Source organism: Pholcus phalangioides, unplaced genomic scaffold (assembly GCF_987345545.1).
Source record: "Pholcus phalangioides strain wild (caught in Gottingen) unplaced genomic scaffold, Ppha-v1.0 ptg000014l_1, whole genome shotgun sequence".
NCBI lineage: Eukaryota > Metazoa > Arthropoda > Arachnida > Araneae > Pholcidae > Pholcus > Pholcus phalangioides.
Genome location: NW_028301607.1, coordinates 15,572,807 through 15,599,446, shown reverse-complemented (window position 1 = coordinate 15,599,446; position 26,640 = coordinate 15,572,807). Strand labels below are relative to the sequence as shown.

Here is a 26,640-nt window from a genome sequence, read left to right as displayed (position 1 = left end):
TGTCCTTGCAATGCATCAGTTGCCCAGTATCGCTATTTCTGCCATTAATATGAACCACTCAGCAAGAATTCTCACTGAGGCCGCTGAAATGTTTCTCCTAACAAGAATTGCTGTTTCTGCCTTTGAAATGCCTTTCTCAGCAAGAATTCTCATCACCGGTGCTGAAATCGCTTCCATCAAAAATTGCAATTTCGCCCTTTGAAATGCACCATCTGCCAAGAATTACTATTTCTGCCTTCAATTCAAATACAAAAAAAAGCCACAACAGGCAAAATGCCTAACCAGGTGAGCACTGCGGCCGTATCATGAATTGCTATTTCAGCAATTGGAATGCGCCTTCCATAAATAATTAATATTTCTGCCTCTGAAATGCACCTCTCGCGAAAAAATTTTAACGTCGTGTTTGAAATGGGTCTCTCAGCAAGACTTTCAGTTGCTGCATTTGAAGTCCGCTTCTTAGCAAGAACTGCCACTGCTGCATTTGAAATGAGCCGCTAGGGCAATTACTGCCTAGAGTCAGGCAGTAATTGTCACCACTCCTTCTGTAACACGCCTTTCAACAAGAAATGGCAATGCTGCATTTGAAACACACTTTTTAGCAAGAATTTTCTTCGCTCCCTTTCAAATGCACCTTCTAGCAAGAATCTCAGTAGTTGATACAAAAGGCTCAGAATCCGCTATTATCAAAATATACGGCAATCAATGCATCAACGACAACAACATGGCCCCAGAAATAAATTGCTACCACACAAGGAGTCCCTTATCGAAGCTGTTAACGCACCAATCTTTCGACGCGCGCGAGATATGTAAAAAAAGCAAAAGAAAATTTTGACTTTTGCCTTTGGGAAATGGCAATAAACTGTAGATCTCGTTCTAGTTAGTCCTCCGGTACAGAAAACGACCGTGGTACGTCGGAAATGATCAAATCAATGCATCGCAAGTGACATAAATATGTTACGGTCTAAGTCCGAAGTCTAGAGTCTTTGTCAACCACTTCAAACATCGCCCAGAATTCGAGTATTGGCAATTTTGTGGAGAGACCAACCAGTTGCTGGCCACTCAGCGAAAACGCTATACTTCATAAATTAAAAGTACGTAATTGCTACCGCTGTGGTGGTCGAGTGATCATAGTGATGGGCTCACATTACGAGGACCCGGGTTCTGATCCCGTCGTCTTCAAATTTCGCGCAGCGCATTTACGGTTAAGTAGCAGTAGTAATCTACATATATAAAATTGATTTTGTGTCTGTGTGTGAATGTTCTCTATACAAATCTACAATTTTAGATCGATCGTCGCCAAATTTTGCATATATATACCAAATGGGACCCGACTTAAACGATAGGCTACTTTAAAATTTCGTCAGAGCAGGGCAAATGCTCCAAATGGGCAAAAAACCGTAGGGCAACAATGGTTTTCGGGCCTCAACAATCACTTTCCGAACGTTTACTTTGGTTACCGTGGTTCCCTAGGAATGCGTTTAAGACGTGTATATGCCGTTACAACGGTTTGCCATTTCTTCAACGCTGTCAGTATATGTATAATATTTATGCCTCTATAATGGTTTGCCACATTTTCAATTTTTCCAGTAATGAGTTTTTATGAATGACGTCATAATTATGATCAGCATCGCTTTGAGGATCAGGAAAAGGGTGATCCTCAAAGAAATCAGTGTCAAAATTGCAGATTTTAATGTAGAAATGCGGAAATTTGATGGGGTTTTCTGTCACATCAATAATTTCAAAAATTGTATTATATGTATTGTATAACTTGAAGTTCAAAAGAGGGGAGGGGGAATCGAAATACCTAGCGCCCCTTAAAAAAGGAAAACAAATATATATTTCTACGTTTCTTTAAATTTAGATTTCTTTCTTTCATGAGTCGCCATATTGGTGAACACGGTTTGCATGTCCCTCAAAGAAAGAATGAGATATCACGTGATCCAAAAAAGCCTCATTGAAGAAAACCCGGGCAACGCCGGGTATTATAGCTGGTAAAAAATAAAATTGTAAAGTATATTTTATTAATCGGAATGTATAGAGGGGAGTGATTGAAGACTACAATTTCTTATACCAATCATACCGAGACTTGAGTAAAGCGTAAATTTCATTTCCATTCCTATTTCAATTCAGAATTCTGTGCATTTGTTTTTCGTATAAGAATGGAAACTATATGAATTTTTTTTCAAGACCGGTTAGGAATATGCCGAGGTTTGTGTGACGTACTTCATCGGAGCATATTTGCTATATTTTATTTTTTCTGTCATATTTTCGTCCGGGGGGAGGGGGGTATTGTGGAAGGAGCCCTTAACCCCGCATCGTGTTTCTTTGTTCCAAATTCCCATCTTATTTTTCGCTGTCGTGAAAATATCGTAAACTGGCAGCCTCCCCCCCCCCCTTTCAGTAAGAGGAGGAAAAAATATATATAAGGGAAGCTATTGGCAGAACCTTTTTATGGGCCTTACGTGAGACCGTTTACGTCGCGCCAAATACGCGGCCCGGATGCGCGGTACCGCTTTATTTATTCCGTGGCAGTTATCTATCAACGATGTTTTATGCGGGAAAGAAGCAAGATAGAGTATAAGAACATTCCATTCCAAAAAAAAAGTTAAACAAAAATATTAAAAAAAAACAACAACAACAACAACATAAAAAGAACGATGCCCAAGAGGACAGTTCCATAAAATTTCTGGGCAAAAAATGAAATTTACTCGGCATAGAAGAGACAGGAGAAGAAGAGGGGGGAAGAAAAAGAAAAGGGACAAGCAGTTAAATTCGTAGGATCGTAATTCAAGTTTAAATCGAAGAATTTTCACACGAGCAAGAGAAAATTTCTTTAGGGAAGATAGAGTAATATATATAGAGAATCGGGGAAAAAAGAACCCCATCTGTTTCTTATGAAGGTATGTTGCATATAATGCTTTCCGGAGAAGCCGTATCTGAAATGAAATGACTCTAATAACGAAGTTTCTTACGTACTTCGTATCATTTGATATCCCGTGTTTTTTTATCCCAAAAATACAAGAATTGCTATACAGAATATAGTATGCTCAACCCATGGCCGGCTGGACAAACATGACACTTGGAGTCATCTCATGTGGCCTGTGACCTCAAAACTAATTTCGTAAAAATGAATTAAGTGACACATTTACATATAATTTTAAGGAAGCTGTTTCATATTGGCCGATCACTTAAGAGAGCTGTGACATATTTATAGGTCGCTTGAGTGACTAGTGGCACATTTCAAGCACTTAAGCTGCCTATGGCATATTTACAGATTACAAATCACTTAAGTGACCCACAACACCCTTCCAGATCACTCTTGTGATCCGCGATGTATTTACAAATTACTTAAATGATGTGTGGCACAGTTCTAAAGCACTTGCAACTGTTCCAGGACCCACAATGCAGTTCCACATCACTCAGGTTATCCGCTAACAGTTTCATTCAAGTGGCCTACCACACATTTCCTCATGGCCTAAGTGTCCCGCGAAACATTCCCAGATCACTCAAGTGAATCACGACATATTCACTTATCAATTTAGTGATTTGTCGAACATATAGAGATCATTTAAGTGGCCTGCACTCTCCTATAGGTTGAGCACTCCTGCTATACCGGGTGAATTAGACAAGATGGAAATATCATATTAATTAAAGGAAGGGGACTCTAGTTACATAGAAAAACGATAATTTTTATCATGAAATGCATATTGCGAAACTTTGCAGCAGACAACCCAATACGAAGTCTTTTTTTTTGTGTGTGTGAAGGTGGCAGTAGCGTTTCTAGTTTAACAATAACACGCTCTATTACTACGTATATAAGAGAGAAAAGCGTTAGGATTGGGCGCATGCTGCCACCTATCAAATAAAAACGAAAATATATTTTTTAATTCTTCAAGTAAATTTGACTGTTGGTATAAACCGGTGTGCACACAGCATTTGATGAAATCCATGTATGATCCATTTGATCGTCAATTTTTATTCTGCACGTTGATGCAAATTTTATCCATCATAATACCGGTTACTATGTTTTCCTATCTTCCGGGGAATTTCAGCAATTGCTTTTGTGTGTGCCGAATATGAATACAGTTGAATAAAGTTGTTTTTTATCTCCTGGAAAATGTAGTCTTTTACAAAAGACATTTTGCACGCACACCCTAAAAAACGAATGCTTTTCCATCTCTACATTTTTTCCAATTTGTATGAATGATAGGAAAAGTGACATCTCTTCCATATTTCTGCTAGTACCATAATAAAATTTGGAAGACGATCAGAGAATTGGAAGGTACACTGGAGAGAGAAGCAAAAGCTCACGTAAAAAAATTATGAAATATTTAACTGCGAATTCAAAAAGTTGCCGTAAATTCTTATAAAATATCCCACGAAATGCATACGCCTCAATAAAGCAGCTATAGGTGACCATTTATAGACTATATGGGGACTTTATTGGTGAACCAATTACATCGCGTGATGCATAAATTACTGGTATGTGCTTGACACAAGTAATTATGGCATATCAAAGTTCAGTGATTACGATAATCATTTGTGGACGAAAATCGATTTCCCAGCCCTCGTATCTACAGTGGGCGTGGGTGTTTAGTAGCCGTTTCGAAATGGCCATAAATTTCCGTATATGATGCTTATATGTATGTCACGAATCTGATCAGTCTTTTCTGGCATATACCTTTGAATTGTTTTTATTATACGTTTTTCATATGAGTATGATTTGAATCGACATCAAGATTAAATCAGTTTCCAGAAAATTATATGAGGAAATTTTTTGTATGGAAGAGAGAGAGAGTTGTCTTATATAGTAAATAGATAGAAAATTTATGCTGTGTTATCATTAGAACAGAAATAGATTGTGGAATTTAACAGTGTTCGAGAGATTCGTGAACTTACCGACAACGCTGAGAGTGACAAAGTGACTCATCTTTGGTACTGTGCTGACTTGGCACTCGTACACGCCACCATCTTTTCTTTGCGGGTATTTGACTTGAAGTGTCCAGTCGTCCGAGTTCTCCAAATGAATCGTTTGGAATCGCTGGTCACTGGTGTAGGTGAATCTGCCGACAGTTAAGACGTGCAAATCTTTCCGCCGAATCCACGAAACCTGCAAGAAAAACAATAATAATTAACAAAATGCGTATTTCACCTTTTTTTTTCTTATTAATAAAGATTTAAATTTTTATATTTCGTGATTGAACGCTTTTGTATGACAATTAAGGGTACCTGAATTTATTTGCGGTTTATTTAAGTTTTAATTGACATCGATATTTTGTGTGGGCATCTTTTTTCACTCACTTCACTGGGCATTTTGCCGGTTTTGGCCTTGTATTTATATGCATTGTTTTCGTATTGAAGAAATAGATGCGAATAATGTGAAATGTTCAAGTTTTTGACGAAATGAATGCGGGGATTCGATTTTCATCATTTTTGGCGGTTTCGATAATTTGCAGTGTTTGAAGCAAAAATATGTGTAGTAATTTTGCTTGAATTTTAAAACTTTCAGCGACCAGTAGTTTAATAAGTAGTCTGTCTCATCACTGTACTTGGGGGAAAATGTGTTATAGTTTAGTTTGTTTTTGCGAACGAATTCAAGTTCGAACGAATTCAACAAAATTTCACAAATAATGGCAAAATTTTTGATCTGAGAAATATTTTTTGTAAATAATGAAATTTTTTTAAATTTCAAAAATTGTAACGGAATTTTTTTTTCACGTATTCCCACGATCCATGCTGGGAATGTTTTAATTTGAAAAAATATCTGCGAATAATGTCAATATTTTTTATTTGAAAAATATTTTTGCGAATGATAGCAAGTATTTTTGAAAATTTTAATTTTCTTTAAGAATGAAAATGCAAAATTTTCAAATTTCCTTTTTATTTCCATATGAGAATAAATGCGAAATTTGCAATTAAAAATTTTAGTTTGGTGAAATTTGGATTTTTCATTTGTGAAATTCAAGTATCTCTAATGAGTAGTGAAAGTCGCGAGGAATGAAATGGGATACGAAGGTAATATATAATCATAAAAATAATTATTGCTCACATAACAAAAGAAAATTTTAAGTACGTCAATTCACGCTCTTATTTAAAAAAAAAAACTTCTGAGTATTAAACTAGTTGATTAATTCGAACTTTTTGTGTACTGGGTGTTCCATACACTCGTAAATAATTTGGAAATTTCATAAAAATTGAAGGAATGGGTGTATTTGAATGCGCATTGCGGAAAAGGTGTTCTCGTGAAGTGAGATTTGTTATGGTATCGAAAAAAATTTAGTGAAGTTTTTTTTTCAAAAAGAGCGCTGCACGTAAGTCTGGCGGGACTGGTTGGTTCGGAACCTTTCTTGTGTCCAAAACTTCCCTTCTGTGTCCGAAACGTTCGTAAATCTTTGGACAGCGATTTGTGGTTGAGGTAAAACAACTTCAGTGCTCTACCAACACCTTCTATAGTAGAAAGCCTCCTTGTGAAGCTCTGACGTCACCGAAATTGCCCATTTTACCTGCAGCCATTGGATTGCACATTGAAAGACCGAACACACCCCGTTTATAGCAGTCCGACTTATGCGAAATCTTTTTTTATTGAAATTTTTACAGTGTATTCAATGACTATGGGTGGAATCTATGACTTCAGTGACGTCACGAGTTTCACGCTGAGGCTTTCTGGTACAGAAGATGTTTTGGGGGTGCGGTAGCTCAGGTCGACAAGATACTCGCACAAAGTACCAAAGGATGTTTAGAGGTGTCGCGAGTTCGATACCCGGTTCATCCTTGTCAGAAAAATTTCCTGACACAGGGGTACAACAAAAAACGGTGACATGACCGCAGAAAAAATTCCTACCGCCGGGAGTCCCCCATCGAGAGGTTAGCGCACCAACCTCTAATGAGTGTGAAAAACAAGCCTGCCGTTCGGAATCGGAAATAAAGTGTAGGTCCCGGTCTAATTACCCCTCATCTGCAGAAAATGACAGTGGCGCGACAAAAATGATCAAATGATCAAAAGGTGTTGGCTCTATCCACCATTGTCAACATCTCATGCAAAACTTGTGTAACCACGATGGACAAAAAAATTCAGAAATGAGTTCTGATTTGCTTCTGTTCAAACGCTCTCTATGGACAGAAATCGGAACTATAATTGCTTTTATCCGTACCATAAAAAATCCTCTGTTATGAGATTAACTTTTTACAAACATCGCATCCAATGTCAATGTATGCATCCATATATCAATTCCTTCAATGTTTTTTAAATTTTAGCTCTTAGACTCCTGGAAATTTCTAAAGGGCACATTATTCAAATGTAAGTTGATCATTCACTAGCATAGTTGTAATGGTTCGGCTATTAATCTTTATTGTCACCGCGGAAATTCGTTGAAAAGTCTGTTTCTCTGAATAGATGGCATATATACCGTGTGGTATAATATGTTTAAGTCAGTATCAGGAAAATCTAGTCTTACGCTCAGCTACATGTACCTCATCTGATAATATCACTAAACATTCAAAAGTCATCAATCTTAACAGAGAAAACGCAAATTCACACCATGAGATGAATCGATTAATCATACCACTTTCATCACTGTGATTAATCAGGAAAAAAAAGAAAAGATTAATGACTGTTCACACAGGGTGTATGTAACGCGAGTCGCCGCTATAGCAAGAAGGGTGACCAGTTTACCCCCCCCCCCCGCTCGATATGTTAGAAAATGACTGATTACATATGGAATAACATGCTCAAGTCCATTTTTGAATCATTTTGGCCATTCCCGGGAAATGCCAGTTGCCCTTCTCCGAAATAAATTTCTGGCCGTGGCCCCTGACTCAAGTCTCCCAGTTGCGAGCAGTCTACAGGCGTAGACTACTCATCAGAAGGTATGGAACTATGCGATTGTCTCATAGAAGGGATAAGTGAATTTATAAAACAGAAATATGCGAAGAAAAAAAGCATCAGATAAAGAATACACGTGAGACCATTGAACTTATTACCATAAATCTTCTCAAAACATAATATGTGAGCACCATCTACCGTCGACGTTTGAAATCAATTCTGTTTTCTCATTAAAAAGAATGTGGTATATTCATGCAAAACCCACAATTTTTCATTATCGCCATTTGGGCCTTTCAATTTTTTCCCCCAAGTCATAAAGAATATGCGACCTGTATGATAATAATTATAGTAACAGTATTAAAATGAAATGAAAGTTGAAAATTTATGTTTGTTAAAACTTTCCACTATTAGGGGCCCATTCAAGTATTACGTAAGCAGATTTTTAGCCATTTTTGACCGAGCAAATCCGAACCCCTCTCCCTCGATGCTGACGTAATACTTGAATGACCCCTTATAATCACTCCCATAACTAAGAATTTAACACTTAACAACATAACGATAGTGAGAACAATTTTGTTTTTCATTTCTTTTAATTGTGGCGTTAGATAATTGATCATTTTTGTCGAACCACGGTCATTTTCTACACACGATGGTTAATCCTGCACAGGGACCTAGTTTTTATTGCCGATTCCGAACGGTAGCATTTTTTTATACTCGGTTGGTTGGTGCGCTAAACTCTTGATGTGTGACTCCCTGCTGTAGCAATCTTTTTCAGTAGTCATGTCGACGTTTCGGTTGTATTTTTGTGTCAGGAAAGTTTCCGACAAGGGCGAACCGGGTATCGAAATCGCGACACCTCTGGTACTTTAGGCGAGTATCTTATCCACCTGGACTACCTTGCCCCTGTGGCGCTAGTATCAAGAAGTGTGACTTAATCCAAACTTTTAACAGTATAAAATTCTATTGTTCTGAAAAATGGCCCCAGATTACCGCACTTTCAAAATTCTGTGCATCTAAATTATGTAGAAATATACATGACCTGCAAATTTTATTTCAATTTAATAGTACAGATGATGGTGGTTTTAAGATATAGGAAGTCCCGTAATTCTTTATTCATTAGTAGACGTAATAGTAAAAGCATATGGTTATGAAACTACTATTTCTGCAAGCGCATATCCCGAATAATAATAAAAACAAAAGGGTTGAAGGTAGGGGCAGGGCCGGACAGACATGACCATTAACGGCCAATTTTGTTTCAATCGTTAGACTAATCTTTATGGCTGATTACAATTCATTTTCTCACAAATTAGATGAAAATGAAAATATTTGAACACAGAGCCCACCTAGATTATTCATAATTTTCTTTCTCCTATGTATGACCTACCTTTCACCGAGCTCCTAAATCACGTGACTCCTTTTTTTCCCTATATTCTCTCTCCCGATACGATCAGTAATGGATGGAAATTACAGGCTAGAACCCATCATTACGTATTTCCCCCCCCCCCCAAATCGCAATTTTTTTCTCCCTATTTATTTTCATATCCATTACTTTATTCTCCGTTATACCCATTTTTTTTTTTAACCTATATATATTGTCTTTCTTTCTTTATTCCTTCAGATACGTCCATTTTTGTAGAAGTCGCCTTGAAGGCAATGAAAAGACTCCCTGTGTTGCTGAAGGCCAAATGTCGCTGGCATCCTTTCTTGATTAATCGTTGAGCTCTGCGGGAACTCGGTATCTATCATCCTGGGAGGAAAATTCCTAGGGCGTTCTATCGAACTGGCTTCGAACGTCGGAGAAGGAAAGTAAGATCTCATTCTGAACGCCACCAGACACACCGTAAGCTCTTCGATTTAAAATAAGAAAGATAAAAAAAAAAATGCCTGACATTTTTTTTGTTCTTCTTCTGAAAACCGCTCTCCCACTGGTCTCAAACCACAATTATGAGACTCATCGATTTTATGTGTGGCTTCTCTTTTGTTTTCGTGCCTCACTCTTTGGCTATCGTACGTGGAATAATAATAATATACGTAGTCAATATGTCCCTATTCGTGGTGCGATATTAATTGCTTTCCAAAGATGAAGTATACATTTATTTTTTCCTGCGATATATAACTGAAGAAATAAATATTGTTATGAACAAGTTTGAAACTCAGGATATTGGTTTTGGTGTTAAACTGGATAAATAATATAAATAATATTTTCAGTGCATCATATATCGGTTCTCGTGTATTTTATCTACTGATATGAATCGACAGGATTTTCAGAATGCGCATGCGCATGATTGGTGCACGTCCTCTTCCTAACTATATATCATGGTCCGTCGCTCAGTCTCAATCAAGATATATGAGCAGGTGGTCGAAGAAACCCTGAGCCATACACCTACATCTTTTGAGAGTTAGGAAATCAGGATAGAATTGATATATTTGTCTCAGAGGTTTCCCAGTGTGTACAAAAAAATTCATGTTTCCACGTGCTCTGTTCACCGAGACATTTAAATTCAAAAACCCAGAGAAAATATGGGAAAGAACAATATAAATAAGGGGAAGAATTCCCGTCCGTTAGTTTACGCTGTTCTTTCTCAACTTTTCTCTGTTTTTGAATTGAAATATCTCAACGAATATTGCACTCAGAAACGTTTAATGTTTTTGTCAGCCTAGGATAAGACAGGACAAAAACTTTCTAAAGGAGGTTTTAGGACAGGGTCGACAAATAAAAAGACATTTTTCGTTCATTTTGTAACTATAAAACCCCCTTCTTGCAATATGAATGACGTATCTGAGATCCATACGTTATCTGGGTACTTTTCCTAACTGGAAGTATGTCTCTAGATCAACGATTGAAAAGTAATTTGCGACGAGGGGAGTTATCTGTGCACCCTGTACACACGTACAGTTGATAATTTATTCAGAAAAAAAAAGTATCTCAAGTTTTTGGCAACAAGCAACGTAAATATTTATAAGTAAGTAACAAGACGTTCTCTCGAACTTTGGAAATGTAACTGCATGCATGAATTTTATGGACTTTTGTGTATAAGTATTCACTCAAATACTGTGAAGAAAACAACTAGCATTCGTGGAGCTTAATTGAAGACAAGGAAGAGAAACAAGAAAGAAGACACGCATTTGGAGAGAAAAGTACCGAAACTTGGAAAGAATGTCGGGGATATTTTAGGTTACGTTAAAAGTGCTCTCGTTGAATGAATGCCTCGCAGCCCATTAGGGAGAGGCCATTGTATTTCGAGTAAAAGAAGAAAAATATATACATATATATATATTGAGGATCTGTTTAGTCGAACTCCGGTTATTCCTGGAGTACTTCCTAACGTCTTCTTGACGTTTGTCTGCAAAACATTTTTTTTCAAAAAGATTTTGTGCCTCTCTTAGATAGATCGGTGTATAATGTGCGATGGATCTCCCACGCGAAATCACCAATAAATATACATAAAAAAAAGAAATATTTATATTATTTTCTCGTGCAATATATATTTTCCATCTTGAGCATTTTGATTTAGAATTCCTTAGCATTTTGCATTGGTATCTTCTGCAGGGTCCAAAAAAAAACTTCAGTTTTTTCTAAACGTAACGAAAGCGGAATATTGTTAATTTTTGGGAAAAATTAGAAAAATTGAAAAGTGAACAAGATAAACAGACGTGCATTGTTTATTGGGTAGCCAGTGAATGTTTGATTACTGATTTCCTAAATCAGTTGGGAGCTCGAACGTATAAAAGGCACTGCAATAAAAAAAAAACCAAAAATGCCATGCAAAGTGCATAGGGAAGTATCCTTCCTATCCTTTATCCTGGAACAAATCACGAACCGTTGAACCTAGAAGCATACTCCCAATTGGGAAAAGTATCCGAATAATGTGCAAACCTCAGATACATCATTCACATTACATGTCAAGGGGTTGTGCAGGTAGTAAAATAAAAATAAAAACATTCTAATTTGGTTCCCCTGCTCTAAAAAATAAATTACAAAACTGCAGTCTTGTCTCTCCTGAGCCAAAACAAAAAAAAATCTTACGTTTTAGTTACGTTTTAGTTATAAGTACAATATTACTTAATTATTACTAAGTACAACTCACTTATATAGTTCAATTTCTAAATTTACTGAAAATGAGGGAAAGAACAATGTAGTGCAGGATGAGCTTATCCTTTTGTTATGTTGACTGGCAGTCAGCGCGCGAATGCTGCGAAAATCGTCTTGGCGCAGCTGTCGGCAGCGCGTATGCTTATCCTTGATAGAAAACGTTGTATAAAACAACAAACTTGGAAAAATACCTTTCGTAAATCACTTTCGTAACTTATTATGTGTGCGAAGTGTACGGGAAAGTGACTGTATGAAGAGATATTGATGTTTGGAAAAGGAAAATTCTCTCTGCCCTTCGGGACTTCTCTTCGTGAAGGGGTTTTCCGTATGCAGTAAAACCCCTGAGATGGAATCCCTCCTCTCTCTTTTACGCTCAAATAATAATTTCCCCTTGTATAATAAAAGTATGCTTTTCAAACCCTTGGTCACCCCTCTTCTCTACGGAAGATTTTTTGTCCCTCCGGTGTCCGCAAAAGAGAAGTTTTACTGTTTATTATAATAACAAGTGGAGAGAGGACGTCTGTCTCTATGTAAGTATGTAGGGAAAATGTCAGTTCAGGGGCCCACAAACTGCATTTAGGAAAAGGTTTTTCTCGTTTTTGGAACTTCGAGTAAGATGTCATCAAGAATATTTCATATTTTTATAAATGGTGGTTGATGACGTAAGTATCCTCCCCACAGTCAGCAAACCCGACCCTCTTCCCCTATCGACGCTGACGTAATACTTGAATGTCCCCTATAAATAAGACCAGTGGTTCTCAACCTTTTTTGATTCGCGGAGCCCTTTTAAGTATATAATTTATATTGCAGAGTCACGTAGGCTTCTTTCTATTAGTTATTTATCAAATTTTCTGATCCTTATTTTATTGCCCAAGATCGGCAGCAGAGAACTCGGAAATGCCTACGTAGACTATGGTGGCTGTGACCGAGCCCTCACAGGTTGAGAACCCTTCCACAAAAGATAATTATTCTAACGTCTCATAATGGCTACTACTACTAAACCAGACATGCACCTCGTCCATATTCCTCTGCGGAATCTCTAACGAATTGGTAGATATTGGAATGTGCGGGTACGTGCAGTGAAACCTGGCGTGAAGCTTGTTATGTGTAATGCTTGTTATGTGTAATGCTGCCATTTGCCACCAGTTTTTCTAACTATGAGTGAAGTGTAATGATTGAATTATCGATGTAGGCCTGTTGCTCTCTGTCGCGAGACTTTTTAATGGGGAGATCGGCTTGTATTTGGGCCTCGAAGTTGAGAACCATAGGAAACCAACTACAGCCGACCACCACTGTGGTGACGGCGGGGTTCGAACCCGGATCCTCGCGATGCGAGTCCGTCACTATGACCACTTGACCATGACAGCGGCTTCTCATAATGGCTGAGTAAAAAAAAATTGCAGGATCCTGTTTTTTTGTGTGGAAAGTAAAACAGCGTTGTCCCTTTTCACCAATACATGTTTACCATACGTCCTGTTCTATCGAACGGGGTATGGTCACTGTTCTTGCATTCAGAATTTTTTTTCGGACATAGTTACCAATTATTGTTACTGAAAACCCTGTTTCCCGATTCGATCACATTAAGCAGTGTCGACTGTACTATATTTTAAGGCACTGAACAACGGGGTTGGTGTCATATATCCACTGAAACTGTAATAGCTACGAGTATTTTCTGGACACACTGTTTATATCTTGGCCTGACCCTGGGCAATGAAAGGGTTCTGTGGGAAGAATATCAACAAAATGCACAATCTGGTGAATATCACGACGACACTCGATTGATATTTCACAACACAAATATACAGAAGACAATTAAGTCCAAAGCAAGCCAGAGACAACATAGCTGCTCAATTGCAACGGAATCCGACGAGCTCTCAAAATCGCACCTCTCAGACGTTCCTAGATTTCTGATTACGGAGCAGACCGATATCTAATTATCCGTCCATCGATGCCAGAAAAGTCTTTAAAAACACTTCAGTTCCCAAAATCCGTGTCGCTATTGGAAATGACATAGAGATTTTCAATCACTTAACGCCACGAAAATTTATCTGTTTCATGTTACAGGCGGGGAGCAAAGTTCATGTAATGATAATGTACAGGAAAGATAAATTTGACGGCGTTCATCAGAAATAAATGCACGTGATAATAATAATGATAATAATAACTAACCGCCTTTGGAAACTCTATACACGGTTGTACGAATTAATCTGTTCACTGTTGCCGCAGCTTGTTCCTCCTAGTCACTCTAAACGACGAAAGCGAACCTTAAGGAGAATTGACGTTACGTGCTAAATTTGGGATAAAACCTAAATTGCGAGAGCTTGGGACACGAGTGTATAACGGGTAGAGATGAGCATAACCGTTCTTGTACAAAACCCAACCCTTCTACCCCCCACGCTCTGTTATCAGTAGAAGAGAAGCATGGAGATAATTCGGCTAATGCAAGTCAGATCGTGACCGTAATACCAAACGAAAATCACGCTTTTATTCTCGGATGTTCAAGGAAAGTGGTGTGCATGCCACACACACACACACACCAAAATCTCTCCATGCCGTTATATACCTTCGGCTCTCTCTTTTCCTCCAAGAAGTTGACTATCGTTCAGCCGAAGAGATGAACGCCAGTTAGTGGTGGCTGCTTTGGCTTCTCGACATTACTCGAGAATAGCAGATCTCTTTTCTCTCTGCCTCTTTACCGGCTAAATCCACTTTTATTCCCTGTAATTGAGCTTGTCAGATAGATTGGCTTCTTCATTATCTCTTCCCCCACGCCAAGTAATGAAGTCGTTTGCTCGATTCCGAGGATCGCTACCAAGAAAAGCGCGGGGGCCCCACGGCTTCTTCATTTCCTCTTTGTTCTGGAGATACCATCTTAAGGCTTTCACGGAAAACGCAAATAAACAAGCGAGGAGGAAAACTTTCCCGATGCCGACCCCCGTCTCTTTTTTTTTTATTCACTTTAATCATGATTTTTATCTGCATTTCACTGATCCACCGGAGTTGGTAGTTTGAAGACTTTCGTGTTCAGTTCTCTGAGGTTGAATGGTTCCTTTTTCCTCTTTATCCATTCGATCATTTTCGCTTGTTTGTGGATTCAAATCTAAGGATACTCGGCAATCACGTTGGAGTGAAGCTGAACAAAACTTTTTAGCAATGTTTGATCTCGGGTTACATATCACTCAAGAGGCAGACGCAGCACATTTCCCCCATAAATAAAACCACCCGTGCCACATTCACAGATCACTTAACTGACCCGCGGCACATTTCCAGACAAATTAAGTGAAATACGGTGCTGTGCCAGATAACTTGGTGAAATGGCCCGCGACTGGGAATACAGTGATTGGAAAAACGAGTGAGTGAGCAATTACCAAGTGATTGACCACATCAGTGAGTCAGTGAGTGATAGAGTGGTTAGTAAGTGAGCGCGTGACAGAGTGATTAATAAGGGAAAGAGTGAATGACCTAGTATAAGTGAGAGTGACGGAATGAGTGACCTAGTGAGGAAGTGATTAATGAGTGAGCGAGTGACAGAATGGAATGAGCGACCTAGTGAGGAAATGATTAATGACTGAGTGTGACAGATTAGTTTTTGATTGAGAGAGTGAGTGAGTAAAATCAGTCGCTCATACGCTCACTTCCTCATTCACCCACTAGCTCACTCACTCGTGTGAAACAGTTGTCGGTGAATTTTCCCAGCAATGTGGTGCATTGCGGTGAATTTCGTGGCGGTGATTTCCATGTGCCCGGCCAGAGTTTCCCCCGAATGCTCACCATGCCGGTTGTAGACAGTTAATGCCCAATGAACTCTACAGTTACCATCCTGAAATATCGCCATTTGCAAATGTTGGGAAAACATCAAATGCTTTTTTAAATGAAACTTTTTTTTGAATGGGCGATCGGCACGATTTCCAACTTCAAGGCGTGAGTGTGAGTCGATCACCATTAAAAAAAGCCAGTCTGCACAAACAGCACAAATGTAATTCAATCATAACACATCACTCACTTCATTTCTGAAATATAGATGGCGACACTGAAAAATCAAACACAACACTACATACGCATTCAGACTGTTAGGTACACACTGTTACACTTCCGGCACAATTCACTAGGTAGTGAATCGCCCGTAGATGGTGATAGACCTGAGTTGTGCTTGGTTTGAAAGAAGGATAGCGTTGTTGTCCGGAATCCAAGAGGGCTAAGAATTGAATCCCGGCAAAATATCCAGAATGCTTTTCCTTTATAGTTCACCAAGGCATAATATCCAGAAAGAAGTATTTTTCCTTCATTTGCACTGGGCTGAGAAAAGCCGTACTCTCTGTATAATTTTTGTTCTTGTTCCGCAGAATATCGTTGTATCGAGAATTCACAGTTCGTAATGAAATTGTTCTGCCCCACACACACACAGTGTTAAGAAAATTTCCCAACGTAATTATCCGAGTTTGTCGCTTGTGTAATGCACGTATTTATGGCTGAAGCGGTGTTCAATCGCGGTGAAGGTAAGGAGATAAGAGAGAGATGATGGAAAAGAGGCCGAACGAAATTCCTTCGCTTCACACAAAGGCGTATCCCGAAATAATCGGAGTTGAAGGAGACGGGAAGGGCCGCGTCTCCTTCATTAAAACTCCGTGGATATGCGGGAGCGGAAAGGGCCCTGGTGAGAGAAAGACTTCCAGTCGTCTATTATTCTTGAGCCGTAAATGCATTCATTCTATACGAAGGAGATGTGCGCACACCAACCAACGAATGAACGAACGGCCGACGTGGCCCAAATGCTAAGAAAAGTGGGGTTTTAGGAGAGGGTTGAAGACCAGAATTAACATCCTATGCAATGTCGACCAGTGCAGTGGGTGGCTCTTAATCTATTTGAAGCTAGAGAGAGAGAGAGACGTGACCTTCCTCTCTCTCACTCTCTCTCTCTCTCTCTCTATGTTTGCCGCAAATGAGGGAATTTTCAGTTAACGCCAACTTCCATTATTCCCGCAACGTGCACTGACCGATGCCTTCCGCCATTCTCAGACTATTTCGTTCTCTCTCTGAACTCCAAAACATATTATTCTCTCTCATACTATACTCGCTCCGTTATACACGCAAAATTGCAACAACATCGTAATATGTCCTGAATACTTGAATTTCAGTTCTGGAAAGTCTGGAAACCCCCGACACAGACTAACGTAGATTCTAGGTCATACGCAATTAACGGGAAAGATTCCAGAAGATATAGAGTTTCCTGTAGAAATTTAAATGCGTTATAGTACCCCTACGCCAAAGCATCCATAATTCAGTGAGGCAATGGCTAACACTCACACACAGTGAACGCTTGGATGAGTTAAATGAGTATGAGTATAGAGTATATTAGATAATATGTGCATTTTCTATCATCAGCGGGGTTTCAAAGCAAGAATGTCTGGCAGTGTATTCGAAATTGGATATGAATGTGTGTAGTATAATACAAGCTAAATGTTTGTTAAATACGTTGAATATGTATTCAGTATTAATCTATAACATAATTACTCTTCGGTGCAGTTATAATATTCGTTCCGGTTTTAGTGCCATATTGTAATAATCCGCTTTATTTTGTGAGGTTTATCATAAATAGTTCATTGAATACCTCATGCTTTGTCGTATCTTACCGATTGTGATTTAGATATTTCACGTACACCAAGGGTACTTCGAAGAGTGCGGGGCACTTGAGAAATCTGCATATGTGCCACGAATCACTAAAGTGATATGTAAATATGCGGTGGATCACTTATTTGATTTGGGAATGTGTCGCAACCACTTAGGTAATGTGGAAATTGCCGCGGGCCACTTGAGTTACCCGGAACTGTGCTGCGGGTAACTTGGTGATGCGAAACCGCACTGTGAATAAAGGGGTTCACCTTGCCAATAGGGTGAACTGGAACTGTGCTGCGGATCACATAGGAACTTCATATAGTTCCGAAACGTGTCTATCTGCCGTTCTCGTCCTATTTTGGGTTAAACGACGTTATTTCTTTTGTATATTGCCTCACCCAAAAGCTAATTTACTTCTACATAAGAGATGACTCCAAGGTCCATATTTGACCCTCGGGGAGTAGTTTGAGCATTTATGTTGTACACTATCTGGCAAAAAATTAGATACAGGTTAGCGACTGCCGCATTTGTACAAGGTGAGTCAATAAAGTTATGTGATAAAAGAATAAAGGTTTTATTGAATGCCTCGTGCTTTTGTCACATTTCATCGTTTCTTGTTTAGATATTTTATGTACACTACTCGGGCAAAAAATGTTCAGAAGTTTGTGCAAAGACCAGACTTTTGCCCTTGTACAATGTGAGTTAAAAAGAAGTCGTGCGGCAAAAGGAAGCGTTTGTATTCGCGAGATCAAAATAATATATTGCGAATGAGCTCAGTGTATTTGCTAGTATTCAAAACAGTGTGTGTTAAACAAATTAATTGGCAGTCGAGATCAATTCATTCATCACCAAATAGACGTGGAATTTGAGGTTGGAAAAAGATAGTCCGTGTGGAGAGATATTCACTTAGAATCGACATGAAGGGGAGGACCAATCACTTCATAACCTATCAAAAATTGCTGCAAATTGCCAATTAAGGACTCATTCATGAATTTCAGATTCAGATTAAACGTGGTGAATCAATGTTACCTGTAATCAAGCTGGCCAGCCAATGTAGCTTCGGAAATGACGAGTTTCTACTATTTGCACAGGAGAATTAAGATGTAGGATATTTATGAAACAGAAATGTGCTCCTAGAACGAGCTAAAACACCTGGGTGTCCGAACATTGGCCATAACACCAAACATGGCCCCTGCTCCGTCCGAACATTGGCCGACTTGGACGAGTATTCCATGCGACGCAAACATGACATCAATTTCTCGTTGTAAGGCCTACACGACTACAACTTGTGACATCCAACGCACGCGGAACGGACCGCCACCAGCGGGACTTTGGTTATCGAGTCCAGACGTGCCAAGGACGATACAATATTAATTTAGACTTCGATTCTTAAACCACGATTTATCATATTTTGGTGATTTATAGTCGTGTACTCGGACTTGTTATTCTGTTATACAAATAACGTTTCGATGTCTCCTACCTTTGGGAAGCGGGGTTGCTGAGGTAGAATCGGAAAAGAAAAGTCTACTGGTCTCATCGGGAATCGAAGTCCGGTCTTAATGCAACACCACGGACGATAGGACTTTGCTCTTTATTTCACGTACTAAGGCATGGCGCACTGAAATACATACTTAGCAGCCTCGCTTAATCGCATTTGCATTGTCTCTAGGGCGAGGTAACCCGGGGTCATATAACAAGGGCTGTTTCAGGATGCGCTGGAGTCGGAACCAGCGAACGTCGCGCGTAACGTCATTATCCTGCAGAACTGAGTGCGTCCGCCTTGTTACTTTATTAATTACGGCACAATCGTTGTACTGCCCATTTTACTGAATTATTTCCAAAATTATCTTTTCGATAATTCTCATTATTATTTGTATATTTCTTGGCTTGCTCCGTTCAACTATTTCACATTTGAACCAAGAAATTTTGCATTTATATATGAGGTAACTTCCACAAAGATTATTTTTCTCGGATCCATTTCAGTTGAATCACGTACGTCATTATTCCCTTTTTGGGTTCTTTGTTCAAGCCCGTCTACTGTCGCCTTTCGTGAATCCTTTAACCTTCACTAATATATTGGGGTGCCGTAGATGAGACTTGAACAGCTCTTACCCCCTTCATCATCGCTCTGCTAATTAAATGCAGTAGTGAATTGAAGCCATGGTTGGTATAAGAGAATAGGGATGATGACGATTTAAGAGTCATCCCGAGCCATATGTAGGATGAAAAAAAAATTATTACTGAAAGTACAGCTTTACTTCGGGAGTTGACAGCCACCACCACCACAGGAACTAATGGATATTATATATATTGATGATAATTGATGCTAACCATCTAATATGGGATATTATGATGTAATATGAATGACAATTGAGTCACCATACGATGAGTATAATGCTGACACGAGTAATGTATAATGAGTAAACATGTTAATAGTGATGGAAATGCAATCGATTGATGACACTGCGCGTAGATACAGGCCAAGTGTTTATATATTCAGCATCACATTTTTCCAATTTGTTGTTTAAAAAATCTGACTTGCTGGTTGAAATACGTGAGTGTTTGTGCTTTTATATGTAAGTGTGTAGTCAATACATTAACATACGTAGGCCAAAAATTTAAAGACTATAGCACCGTCTATCATCGAAATATGCAACCATGTGATTTTATCATTGTCTGGTAATTAACATTTTAGAAGTAGTATAATAAGCATGCAAAAATTCATTCTTTTAGCGTCCACATTTTTTAAAATATATATTCAATTTCAAAGCTTGGGTGCCTTTTTCAGAACTAGTGGGGGGGGGGAGGGTTCAAAGATGGAAAATGTTGCTTTGGCAAAATTATTGGGCTGCCAATTTTTTAGGTTGAAACAAAAACATCGTTATGAAATCAATGAATTTTACACTGGTGGGGGTGGAAAAATAATGTTTTCTCCTTTCCTCACAAAAATCTTAGTTACGACTTTTTTTTTTCCGAACACCCTGTAGCATAGATGCGTTAAAATTTTAACAATATGTCTTTTTTTACACTATGTTGCTATTCGTCTTCCTAGAAGTCAAAAACATAAAACACGTATAATTCTTTCAACATAAAACACGTATAATTCTTTCAACATAAAACACGTATAATTCTTTCAACATAAATCCGTTAAGGTCACACATATACACACGGGAGAAACATTCCGGCACGTATTAATTCGTTAGAAATCCCGTGTGGAATGTTTACCAAGTGCATGTGTGGTAAGTCAACATACGTATGACAACAAATGAAGATGTGTAGACTCTAGCGCCATTTATTCTTGTGAATTCTGTAATCATATGATTTTGTTAAATTTGGTGAATAAAATTCTGTGTAAAACAAAAAAAAAATTACTTTTTATCAGTCAATTTTTTAAAGATATTATTTTATATCCTTAACTTAAAAAATACACCTCACCTGCCAGGAAAAGTGCTATGCGTATTACACATTGTTGCTCACCTTCCTTGAGGTCAACAACAATAAGGGTATCAGATAATTAGCACTTATTTCTCCCCATAATTAATTGACCCTACTTCGCACACGTTTCCTAATTTCTATCAAAGTAACGGCTTGAAATGGAACTATATTGACCAAAGAAAACTAGTCACATGTACTGCTAATGAAAATTCAGAAAGTGAAAGCATTCCCTTACATATACAACACTTAAATGAGTTCGTTTGAAGAAATGAAAAATTGGAGGTAGAAAGGGGGGGGGGTAGGAACAGATGGAGGGCTCGGTGAAGTTTTATAAGTGAAATTTTCTCTCCATCTGAAGCACTTCACGGCCCATTACGCGGCATTTCTCTGCTCTCTCGCAACCTCCACATACATAACACTTGGAAGAAAAGATGGGGTTTCGGAGACGTCAGGACGCAACCAAGTCGACAGCACCTAAATTTGGAAGTCGGAGTCACTCCATACATTCTATCGCCTTTTCGGTAATTGGCAGAGAGAAGTCGAATGAATTTCTCACTCGGTACTTCGCCTGGCTTAAGAGGAGAAAAGCCAGTTGCACATTAGCCATCTGCCAAGCGGAATTCTTTTCTTATTGATTCCATGGGAATAAGGAACAGGATGTCTCGGAGTCCGCTGTCACGATCGTTCAGGGTTTTGCCGGAACGCTGAGGAAATATGCTGCTTGCTGCATTCAGGCAAACTGCTGATAACAAGAACAGACAAGAAATAAGTGATTATCCATCTACACACACACGAAACGTTCATTGGGTTTTTTTCCCTTTCCTCACCATTTTTTGTGCACCACCTTATCTATTCTTCTTTTCATCGGTGATAATTTTCTGTTCCTTACCTTCAGTTCCGAATTCCTACGATAAATAATTGGTTTTTGATAACAACGATCGATCTCAATATGCGGCCTGCTGTTTAGAAAGAAATTTTGATCATCAGTTGAAAGATCTGAAATACTAGCTTCAAAACTGTAATTCATTTAAAAGTGTTATATTTAAAGGATTTCATAACTCTCTTTTCATACTCTAAAGACACCAAATTCTCATTGATGTTATTAGGATTACGACATTCATTCCATGAAAATATAGATAGAGGCAAGCGCAAACAAGAATAGAATGAAATTGCATCGGTCATGAGGTAGCCAAAACAAATGTTAAAAATGAGGTGACTTTTCTTCTAAGTGAGGTTGCGATAGCAGAGAAATGCCACGTAATCAGCCGGGAAGTGCTGCAGATGGAGAGGAAATCTCACTTGTAAAACTTCATCGAGCTCCTACTCTTTATCTTCCTACTCCTACATCCGAATTTCCGTTTCTTCAAACGAACTCGTTTGAGTGTTGTATGCAAGGGAACGCTTCCACTTCACAAATTTTCATTAGCAGCACATATGAATAAAACTAGTATTCCAGTGCATATGAATAGGATTCCTAGGATTTCAAGCAGTCAGAGGTGCATTTATGATTTTAGCGCTTGTGGGCTACAAGAATTTTGCCGTCCTTGTCCCATGTGGGTCTGGTTTTCTCGACGACTCATTCCTCAGATTTTTCGCCATGGGTCATAGCCCGCTCAACCCACGCCCCTGTCACTGAATCATTCTTTTGGTCACTTACATGCTTGCGCACTTTATTGGGCATTCACATGCTTGCATACTCTTTAGGTCACTCGTTTGTTCATTTACATATTTGATACTGTTTTGCGCACTGGAATTGTTGCACTGTCTTTTGGTTAATCCACGCCAGTTCTCGCGCACTATCTTGATCACTCCTTTGGTCATTCACAAACTTGTTTACTCTTTTGGTCACTTCCATGCTCTCTCACACACACTGGGTTACTATTTTATTAACTCCCATGCTCACACACTCTCAAGGCCGAGCTTTTGGTCACTCTTTGACCTGGTCCTTCGCTCTCTGGTCACTCTTTTGTCTCTGCTATGTTCACACATCCTCTAAGTCGTGTTTTGGGTTACTCAAATGCTCACACACGCTCTAGGTCACTCTTTTCATCACTCTCATCCTCACACACTTCATAGATAACTTTTTTGATCACTCACTCTTCTGGTCATTCATGCTCACCTGCTTATATCTTTTCGTTAAGGCAGAGTGGCAGGCCATGTTCTAGTTAGGAGGTCACTCATGCTTTCACACTCTCTAGGTCACTCAATGACCTGATCTCTTGCTTTCTAGGTCACTTTTTGGTCATACAAATGCTTTCACGCTCGAGCACACTCTAGGTCATTTATGTGACTGCACACTCTTTTGTCCACTCACATACTTACAAACTGTCTATGGACCACCCTTTTTATCATTCACTGACCCAGTTTCTCGCTGTATAGGCAGAGGCTGATCTATGGTTTTTAGTAAAACAATACAGCACTATAAAAGTTTTGCGACTATTTCGAACTTGCTGCCCTGTGCTATAGTCCGGTAAGTCCCTGTCAATACGCCACTGCAAGCAGTTACTTTAACAGAAATTAGCAGTAGCAATAAAAGTAGACATTTTGGTATATTTTGGCTGCAACTCGATTTCGCAATTCGCCAATCTCTCAGAGTATGTAGCTCTCCATTAAATCCAGCTATACTGATAAATGTTGTGACACTATAGGAAATAAAGAAAAAAAAACAAATTGTTGCCAAAATCTGTAACCGCGAATTCTGAATTTCTGTCGACCATCTATTTCGACGAACATAGATTCCAGTGATGCATTGCAAGCAAACGGCTAAATTTCTCCTGAACCTGAACACCGATATGGTTTACTGTAGGCTCTTTTGAAAGCAGGTGGACATTTTTTTGGTAAAGTTGACCGATTTTAGCCAGGAAGGAAGAGTACTGTATTTGCGGAATTGGCGATGACATAGTTTAGGGCCAATTCGATTTGGCATTCCTCCAATCTTTCAGCGATTGTAACTCGCCATTAAACCCAGGTATTCTGATAAAAATTTTGTCAATTTTTATAGGACTTTTTCCGTTCTTTCCAAATATGTGATATAGTTCACGTGTAGATCTTTGGAAAACGTCACAAATTTCGTTTTTTCAAGATTTGAAGCATTTCCCATATTCCACTAGGGCCTAGACTATTACCACTCCCCCTTTGTTTGGGAGATCAGTCAGAGTTCGCCCTGGTACATGGCTGGGCGAATAGCATTCCAAAGAGAATTCTCAGCTAATACTGATCTTGATCACCTGGTGGAATTTTTCCTAAAATTATTATTATTTCGGTGAAATGCTTTAGTCTTTGATAACCGGACCAGTGAAAAGGTCAAATGTACTTCTGGTAGTTTTGTGTGCGCATTGAGATTCTTTTTTTTTTTCTTTTTTTAATATCCTCACGTATTCCCAAGGGATCAGCATGATCCGTCCAGGGAATTTGTTAGTGTTAGTAAACATCCATGCCCGAACCAAATTCGAACCCAGACCTGCACAGTGAGAAGCTAGTTCCCTAACCACTCGACTGCCAGGCGGCTACTTCTTCTTATTCCTTTTTGAGAATTCGCGTTCATCCAAAATCCTCTTCCAAATCTCTTAAGGAATCTCGCAACATTTACACAATATATTTAAACATTTTCTTGAACTAATTGCGTTTAATGTTTTTTATAACCGGCCTAAAAGTGCAAAAAAATTTCAGTTATTAAGTACCTCTTCGCCACTTATTTATGATTTGAACTACTTAAGAATATTAGAAAACGATACGAGAACTGTCATAACTCAATATGTTCAACTTGAAACCAAGATGATACCTGGAAATAAAGTATTTCAACACAAACATACTTTTTATTTTGATATAAGTGAATAGAAAAAAAAAAATATCTTAACGAAAAATCCCCTAATCAATAAGTGAACAAAAGAGCTGCCTAGATGATGCTCCTGAACAATATTTACCCATTCATTTGTAGCTTTTGAGTATCCGATATCTTTTGTACTTAGAAAACATGACATTATCATCTTGTAAAAAAGAAAAAAAGATGAAGTGTTTTTCCATCGTAAATAAACACGCACACATACACGCAGCTCTCTACAATCTAGGATCTTTATGTGCATGTTGAGGATGAGGGGTGCGGTGGGGGTCCTCTACGTCATTTCTTGACAAAAGATGAATAAAAGTTTGAATAGCATTAATGGGGTGGTATTATCTTTTCGTGATAAGTATACATACATAGACGAGCGTTGTAATTTCGAACAGAAATCGTTTCTCTTTAATCACAGCAAAAAAAAATAAAAAATAATATAATAATAATAATAACTTTTTTTGAATGTTCATTCCTCTTCACCCTCGAGCACATTAACGTACCCTAAGAGGAAAACGAATATTAAAAACATTGAGGAGAAAAGAGAAGATAACAGGGTAACGAAAAAAAAAAAAAGGAGAAGGTTCTATGAAATGAAATCTTTTAATCAAGTGTCTCCAAGGAGATACACTTGAACTTCGTGATTTAGAAAATTCATGAAGAAATAATAATAATAAATAGAGGGAGAAGAAGAAGAAGAAGAAAAAAAGAAACAGTAAAGCAATTTTTATTCTAATGACATTTCCGATTATTGCGATCAGTGAAGTGATTAAAACGGCTTATACATTCGCAGTTTTAATAATCTCTTCACTTCACAAAAAAATAAAATAAATAAAATATATAATTTTTCTCTTCTCTCCTTATTCACTAATCATTTACGATGAAGTTGTGCGGACCATTTGAGTTCGTCGTTTCTTCTTCTTTTTTTTTCTCTTCAAAATTATATTATTATATATATAATTTTTTCTTCTTATTTAATATGTTCTCTATCAAGCGAACAGTAATTGGAATTAAAAGAAAATTGAAAACGGTTGGAAATGAAGAATTTTTCCATGTTTTCGTGAGATTATGAATAATTGAATCGATAGATTCGAAACAGGTTTTTGTTTCTATGGGTTGAATATTTTCATTGAAAAATAGAAAATATTCTATATAATGGGCAAAATTTTATGTTGATTTTTCTGCGTGTAGTAATTTTGGGCAGGATTTAGATAAACCTATTACGATGTTATTTTATTTAAGGCTGCAGATTGTAGGAAATTTTTAATGCGAAGTTGTGTAAATGGAGGAAAAATAACATCAAGTTATTTCCTTTTTTTTTTAATTAATCTGAATCATTCATTTATTTCATCAATTAGTTTATTCGAATAAAGAAAAAAAAGAATTTCATTTGTTAACTGTATGCCCCTCCCCATTTTATAATAATAACGTGATCCTCACGTATTCCCAAGAGATCTCTATGATCTGTTCAGGGAATTTGTTAGTGTTAGTAGACACCCATGCCCAATAGGGATGCGAACTCAGACCTGCTGAGTCAGAGGATAGCTCCCTGACCACTCGACTACCAGATGCCTATTTTTTCTGATTTTAATGAATAAAATACTTGGGGAAAATATGAATGTACAATGAGGATGAGAAAAAAATTTAATATTTCGGTTTGAAAAATGAAAAAATCGAAAGAAAATACTCTTTGCATGCTATCTTAACCAATTTCTGTTAGTTTAAGTGCTCTTTTGAAGGGTGGTGATTCAAAATTTCTCAGGAAGAAAATTTTTGTGCTTCTCCCCAAGCCTTTTGTGGCCCGTGCAATGCTCGATCCTGCGTACGCCCCTGATAAGAACCACCTAA

General features: G+C 38.2%; 1 protein-coding gene across 1 annotated transcript in view; it reads right to left on the bottom strand.

Annotated features, from left to right (window-relative positions):
• The window catches only part of LOC149078204 (SPEG neighbor protein-like), a 380,947-nt gene that overhangs the window by 59,347 nt on the left and 294,960 nt on the right, over positions 1-26,640 (bottom strand). The window contains exon 3 of the mRNA XM_089241793.1: positions 4,900-5,110. Within this exon, the coding sequence (XP_089097919.1) occupies positions 4,900-5,110 (211 nt within the window). The remainder of the gene's footprint in view (positions 1-4,899; positions 5,111-26,640) is intronic.